At 37.5% G+C, this 7,799-nt stretch overlaps 1 protein-coding gene across 1 annotated transcript in view; it reads right to left on the bottom strand.

The window, feature by feature from the left end:
• The window catches only part of LOC107098110 (calcium-independent phospholipase A2-gamma-like), a 46,684-nt gene that overhangs the window by 35,457 nt on the left and 3,428 nt on the right, over positions 1-7,799 (bottom strand). Inside the window, exons 2-4 of the mRNA XM_015395580.1 lie at positions 7,089-7,238; positions 1,247-1,398; positions 939-1,033 (exon numbers count right to left, since the gene is read on the bottom strand). Of these exons, the coding sequence (XP_015251066.1) occupies positions 939-1,033; positions 1,247-1,398; positions 7,089-7,238 (397 nt within the window). The remainder of the gene's footprint in view (positions 1-938; positions 1,034-1,246; positions 1,399-7,088; positions 7,239-7,799) is intronic.

Here is a 7,799-nt window from a genome sequence, read left to right as displayed (position 1 = left end):
AGAAAAGAGTCAGAATTCTGAGATTAAAGTCAATCTTTAAAATCAGTTAACTTTTTTTTTTTTTTCAGTGGCCCTAATCCTCTTCCGTACAAAACAGTACTGAAGTTAGGCTAAAATTAATCATTTTGCTAAAGGATTTCACTGTTTTCACTGCTTTTTTAAAAGCTTTTTTTAAGCAAATGTTTTTTGTTTTTTTTTATGACCAATGGGGGAAAAGATGTTATAATGATTTGTTTGACATTTGTTGTAATCTAAACAGAATCCAGCTGAAGAACCACGTGACCTGTTTGTTCCCCTGATCCTAAACAAACAACAAAATCTGTGAAGTGGACTTTTTTTTATTGCCTTTCTTTGGATGTTTGTTTAGTAAGTAAAAGAAAAAAAAGGAATCATTTAGTTGGATAAAAATAAATTGGTTATAAACATACATAAAAAGAAAAGTTTTATTTCAGAATTTCACATTTTTATTCCTCGTAATGAAATTATTTACAAGAAATCATGTCTGGAAGCTAAAAAAAAAATGTGTAACTGAAAATATTAAAAATAACTTGCAATTTTCTTCAATCAAAATGTAAATAAAAACAGAAATAATCTTCCTTCATCGTTTTACATTCCCTTTTATTGTAAACAAAACTTTTGGTTAAATGGAAATAATTTAAAATAAAGAATTTCGGCTTAATTGTAGAATGTAGCCGCTTTCCACGCCTAATTTCTGTAAAGAATAAAGTCGATATTTCTATTATAGCCAATTGAATGAACACAAGTATAAAGTCTCAACAATGATGTCAAGGAAATTTAGGTCAAAACTAAAGTGGAGCCAAAAATGGGTCACTAAGAGATCTCTGCTGCTAGTTCAGCCAGAACCCTTCTTAGTGTTTCATAATCGACCTACAGGCTTCAGTCTGCACACAGAGAAGTAGGACAGGAGGACAACATACCTGTGCTGACGCCACAAATATAGTCGAACAGCTTGTAAATGGGTTTGCCAGTCAGGGCTTCCAGCTTCTCTAAGGTCTGAAGGGCAAGGACTCCCCTGAGGGAATAATATCCAACATAGACGCCTGGTTAATACATATGGAGAGACACAGCAGCAGCAGGTCTATTCAAACAGAAAGCATTGACTGAACATTCATGCCTGACTTCTGACATAGTCCAAAATCTAATTCGGATCTATTTTAAAAAAAGATATTTCATGCAAAATACATATTTGTCAGCAAAAAAAGAAGAAAAAGCTTTAAATCTGTACCGTAAACCTCCTCCGTCTATGGACAAGATTCGTATCCCCCGGCCTTTGACAGGTTTATGATATCCAACCAAGGCGAGAGCCTCTCTGACTGCAGCCCTTAAGCCGGGATCGTTGGCCTGCTCCAAACGCAGCAGACGAGGGATGACCTTCTCCTGACAAACATGGAAATATAAACCAGCGGTCAGCAGTGGGAAATAAAGATGCTATTGATCTAATATAAAGAAGTATCGACAGAAACGGACCATTTAGTTAAAAAAAAAACAGAGGTGCTTAGAGAACTGGAACAGATGAAGTGTAAGAGAGGTATTAAACATATTGCTTTCTTTTTTTAGAGGGAAAAAAACATTTCTAATGTTCTTTCATAACACTCAAAAACCACTATTATAGTATATGCTTAATCCAAACGCTGCTGGATCAAACCAGGACTCAGAAGTCGAAATACCATTTCTAAAGCCCAAAAAAAGACTGACAGTCAGAACGGCTGCTATCATCCATCCCTGTTTTAAATACATCTATGGTCATAACAGTTTTTTACTGATTACGATGCCCTAACACAATTTCCAAATGGACAAGAGTTCCGATATGCATGTTCCCCATAGATCAGCCAACCAGAAAGGGAAACATCTAGCAGTGTATAAAGACTGAGGTGTCGGTAAAAAAAGAAAAAAGATTTTGAATAAATTCACTGGACACTGAATTAATTACTGCTGTTTAATTGCTTGCAAACATGCATAGCAGCAAATCAATGCATTTAGAAGTAAAAACAACTCGCCGCACGACAGACCGAGCATCAGAACGATGCTAAACTATCTGGATTTTCACAGTGATGGCTTAAGTTTGCAGAGAACCATCCAAAAGTGAGAATACATTTCATAAATTGCAGGTAAGTTATTAAAAAAAATACTTGTTTATGTTGGAGATGAAAGGGAAATTCAGCAGGTAGGTAAAAAACAAACAATAGAAAGACAGGAAAAAGATTGGGGAAGATGAGCAACATGAAGAAACGAAGCCTACAGTTTCCTGGTCTGTAAACTTGGAAGAACACAGATGTGAAAAAAAAAAGGTACCAAAGATGGAAAATATAGATTTCACCTGGGATTTTCAGGTGGCAGAGAAAGAATTATGTGTTCCACGGTCAAAAAAATCTAAGTAGGAAATGTTTATGTGACGCTGCTGAAGCTATGAAATGAAGAATTTATTCACTTCAGAAAGCCTAAGAAGGTCCAACCCTTTACACTGGCAACGTTTACATAAAAATGCACAAGTAAATTACAGGTCAGAAATGATCAAGCAAACCTAAAACAGCAATGAACTTGGTTTCACTTACTGCAGTCTGGTATAGGTCAAGTTTTCAGCAAAAAGTGCTGAAATAAATCTAAACAGATGAAAGTCTTTATATAGTGATCACGTTGGTCCAGAGCCAATTTGTACACTAGTGGTTGATTACTATATCCGAATTTACCGTTATTTTACTTATTTTTTTATGCAGAATATCAACTAAATGCCATTTGAGAAAAAAGAAATGAAACGGATAGCTTCCGCATTTACTGAATTTTATTACAGTACCATGCAAGTTTAATTACAGTATACTGCGCTGTGCGCAGACATAACTCTGGTAGCCAGGTGCCGCCGGTGCATTTTTTCTGAAGTTTGAAACAAATATGGAAGAAAATCTGTGTCGCTGGGATTTGAATCAAAAATGCCACTGAAATTTAAATGTTGTATGTTTGTACTTACTGTTTCAGTGTTAAAATATATTCAGAACACATTTTTGACCTAAAAAAAAATTCATTGTCATTATTTCTACACAGTTGAAATTTCATTTATTTTCTCTTCAAGCTAAAAATTCACATTACTATTTCAAAGTGATACATTTTCAATACTTATTTTTCAGTTTAATTTTTCAGTGTTAAAAAAATCTGCATATAAAAAAATTCAACCTTTCAAATTTCAAACTCAATATATTCAGCCTCCTGAGATTCAACTGGCTCTATTTCACTGTCTTAAATTCGGCGTCTAAATTCAGTGTAAAAAGGGAAGGGTTACTTCAGGTCAAAGACATTAGCAATGGATTGTGGCGTCCAACACCCAGCCAATCCCGTTACGTTTTCTTAGTCATGTGACGTGACGCTTGTGGCGCTCTGGAAGGAAAACTAGCTTGACGGAGCCGGTCAAGCTAACGCTAACTCAACTACAGAAAAATGAAAGTAATAAACTCACCGTTGAGTTAGCATTAGCTTGCATGAGCGGCTCCGTCATGCTGGTTTTCCTTACGTATGAGCGCCACAAGCGTCACATCACGTGACTAAGAAAACGTAACGAGATTGCCTGGGTGTTGGACACCACAATCCATTGCTAATGTCTGTGACCTGAAGTAACCCCTTCCCTTTTTACGCTGAATTTAGACGCCGAATTTAAGACAGTGAAATAGAGCAAGTTGAATCTCAGGAGACTGAAAATATTTGAATTTTGAAAGGTTGAAATTTTTTATATGCACATTTTTTAGCTTGAAGAGAAAATAACAAATTAAATTTCAACTGTGTAGAAATAATGACAATGAACTTCTTTTTAGTTAAAAAATGTGTTCTGAATATATTTTAACACTGAAACAGTAAGTACAAACATACAACATTTAAATTTCAGTGGAATTTTTAATTCAAATCCCAGCGACACAGAGTTACTTCCATAAACAAATTGTTTCATAGAACAACAACATAGAACCTAACTGCATAGGCTACAGAAAATTTAAGCTAGCCTACATCTGTTTTGTGTTGCAGATCTGCTGCTCCGCATTAAGAAATCACTTAACATATTTATCCATGGTTCCCTGGATCAGTGTGTTGTCCAACACCAATTTCACTTCTTTTTCAAAATGATGTAAAAGGTCAAAGTTTTTGAAACCAACATGTAGGAGACCAGTCTTTAAAATGCAAACTGCATTTCTTCTCTCAGCTCTAGAAGAGACAACAGTCTCCACTTCTTCATCCTCATCCTCCTCCCCCTCCTCGCTGCGCACAGCACTGGTACCCGCACCAAAGGGCTCTTGTACCTCTGTGATGATGTCCTCATCCATCACGGGCTCTGACACCGGAGTGCTGTTATCACTTTCGATCCATTTATTAATTATTTTTGCATGTTTACATTCATAAAATGGCCAAGTATGAACGCCATAAGCGGATTCCTTTATTACTATAAACAAATTATTTAAACAGCATATGTATAGAAATGATTCGGTCCCAAACCTTTTGAAAACCATAAGTGGTTGATTACTATATCCGTGACCACTATAAGCTGATTCCACTATATAACCCTGCGTAAATTAGTAATTCGGATCATAGCAACCACAAAACAGGCTTAAACTGGACGGAAGCTGACTTTTCCCTTCATCTAAAAACATTTTAAAGAAATCTGGGAGTCTTCCTTGTTGAGCAACATCCTATTAGATGGCTTCCAGGTCAGATGCAAATCGGTGACCCACCTCTCATTCTCCTGGTTGCTGGGGCCTGTTGTTTTGTATTTGGCCATCTGAATCACAATGAGACTGCTTATGTAATTACTTTGGAAAGAGTTTCAAGACAGGGTTATATATAACTGAGAATAGAAACCGGTATCATTCCCCCTCTGTTTAGTGTCAGCTTTTCTTCACCCTTTTTTCAAACTATCTGTTTTCTGTCTAGATCCGAACATGTTGGTGACGTGCCATTCATTCTCAGGTGCAGGTTTACCACTAAACTTTCCTCAGAGCTGTTGGCACTCCTGTGCTGCTCCATGGGTTTAACAGGAAGTTCTTAGCTTCCTCCAACATGCAGTCCTTTATGCAGTGGACCGCCATCTTGACACATAGGAAATGAATTAGATGCTCCTCATGAACCACTTGGATTAGAAGCAAAAGCTTAGTGTCTATAAAGGTAACACTTATATTTCTCTAAACTGATCAGTCTAAAGGGCTGGTTATACTTTCACAGCAGTGTGCCGCAGTGAGCTTGTCGCAGGTATGACACAGACATTATTGATTTGTGCTCAATATTGAAGCTTGGTCTGCGCTTATTTCATGCCACAACGCAAGAGAGCTGTGGGTCTAGATACGGCCGAGGCGGTGAGGAAATGGGGGCAAGTTTGTCTGACTACGGGGGACATGTGGGCGAAAAAGAGCCGGGATCCAGGTGGAAAAAGGGTCCCAGCGTTCTCGTACATCTCGCTCTTCTAGCTGGTTCAACTTCACGAGCTCTTTTCCACAATCGCGCTCATACAAACAAAACAAGCCGGCAAGGTACCAAACAGGAGACGCATAGTGTAGAGCGGATGTTGATCATCTCGCTCTTCTAGCTGGTCCAACTTCACGATTTGTTTCCACGATGGCGGTAATACAAATGAAACAAGCCTTTAAGGTACCAAACAAGAAATATGCCTAGTGTAGAGCAGTTGTAGATTTTACCAATCAGATGCCTCCTGTCTGGAGCCACCTACAATTTGAGAGAGGTGCCTACGCAGACGACCGAGTTTCGAAATATAAATCAGCCTTAAGTTCTTGTTGTAGTAAACACCTTTTAAGTTAACAAGGGTGGAACTGCGACGCTTAGAAGACGTAAGCATGTTCCATGAGAACAATGTTGTCCTCATGACAGTTTTAGGTGTTATCTCTGGATTGAGCAGCTAAAAAACACATGATGGCAGCAGGTATCAACAACCACCATTAACCCAGGTGTCATTTAGCATCAGACAAAGGTGGAAACTGATCTAAAAACAACTTGAAATCAGTATGACATTCCTTAAAGAGACATTATGAAAGTTTCTATGGAAAAATATCTTTAAAACAGCCTTTTTATTAAGACTAAAATATGTTTGATAAGCAGAGTGACAGCTCAGTTGTTCAGCGCCTATAAGCCTGGAGCCTATTTTCCTTCATTTACTTTGTGTTGGAAGTTTGCGCACCTTTCGAGGAACGTGACGGGAAACGCGTCTATGTTAATAGTTCCAAGATAGCAAACAATCAAAACATTGTATTCAAGATGAATACTGTGGATATTCAGAAGCAGCCGACTTTCAGCTCAGCTCATATAATAACTACACGTAAGGTGGAAAAAAAATAAAAAAATAAAAAATTGTCAAGTCTGAGCACGAGTTACAAGAACCAGCAGAAGAATGCTGCACTTCTGTGTTTTGAACACAGGTGGCAGTATCAGTAGAAGAATCCTTTATAGAGCTTTAATCTATTTCATATTTATCATATAAATTAAAGATAAATATATGAATCATGAACTAAAATCTGTGTTAAATAAAAAAAATGGGTGAGGGGGCTCTATTCACTTTTTCCCCCCATTCTTTCCTGGATGAAGGGAATTTCATTTCATCCATTTTTACGTCACGCTTAACCCTGCTGGGGTCGCGAAGGATGCTGGTGCCTTATCCAGCTGTCAATGGGTGAGAGGCGGGGTTCACCCTGGACAGGTCGCCAGTCTATCGCAGGGCAACACAGAGACAAACAGGACAAACAACCAGGACACACACTCGCATCTAAGGAGAAGTTAGACAAGTCAATTAAAAGTCATGTTTTTGGACTTTGGGAGGCAGCCGGAGTACCCGAAGAGAACCCACACATGCACAGGGAGATTATGCAGAAAGGTGGATTAAAACCCAGGACTTTCCTGCTGCAAGGCAACAGTGCTACTTGCCCTGAATTTCATTTTATTCACAAAAATACAAACAGATGACTGTAATTTAAAGTTCTAAATTTGTTGACTGAGCCTAAAAGCAGTTGAAGATCTACTACAGCATTGAAAGGAACCAACAAGGAGAAAAAAAGAGGGGAAAGAGGAAAGGCTGTCATCTCACAGATTCTCACCTTGACTGCAACACCACGGGTCTCTGGAAACTCCAGCAGGTGGTAACTTAAGTCCTCCACCCTGCTGATGTAGACCCTGACATCTGACGCTCGGTGGAGAGCCTGGACCAGAGCACGGGTTCGGTTGTCCACACTCACCCTGGCAATGATCTGGGAAAAATTTTATCTGTTATTATGTTTCTTTTCAAACTACTGTACAATTTTCTTTGTAAAAAAAATCTAAAAAGCTGTTCAGCCCATCAAAAATATAGGTAAGAATTATACAGATGCCTAATAAAATCATTTTCTCCTAAGAAAATATAAACCCAATGATGAACACAAAGATGGTGAAACCAAATTATTTCATTTTTCTTATCATTCAACAAGCTGGACAGAAACATTTAGTTCAAATCATAACAGATTAAGGAATCAAGTACATTAGTCTTACTTTTATTAAAAGTAATATAATAATTATAACTTATGAACTTCTATAAAGGCAAGCATATGCATCACATAAATTCAGATTAAAATTAGGCCTCTTATGATTTAAATTAAATATTTGTTTTACATTTTTACAGTTTGATGAAACCTTTTTTTCTTGTTTTCAATAAAAAAAACCAAACACCTATACCAGGGATCTGCAACGTTTAAAATCCAAAGAGCCATTATGACCTGAATGCACCTGAAAATAGAGTCTATAATATCTACTATTAACAAAAAATAGTTAAATAT

Source organism: Cyprinodon variegatus, unplaced genomic scaffold, assembly GCF_000732505.1.
Source record: "Cyprinodon variegatus isolate N-32 unplaced genomic scaffold, C_variegatus-1.0 Scaffold748, whole genome shotgun sequence".
Lineage (NCBI taxonomy): Eukaryota > Metazoa > Chordata > Actinopteri > Cyprinodontiformes > Cyprinodontidae > Cyprinodon > Cyprinodon variegatus.
Note: the sequence above shows the minus strand (reverse complement) of the source record. Positions and strands in the feature narration are given on the sequence as shown.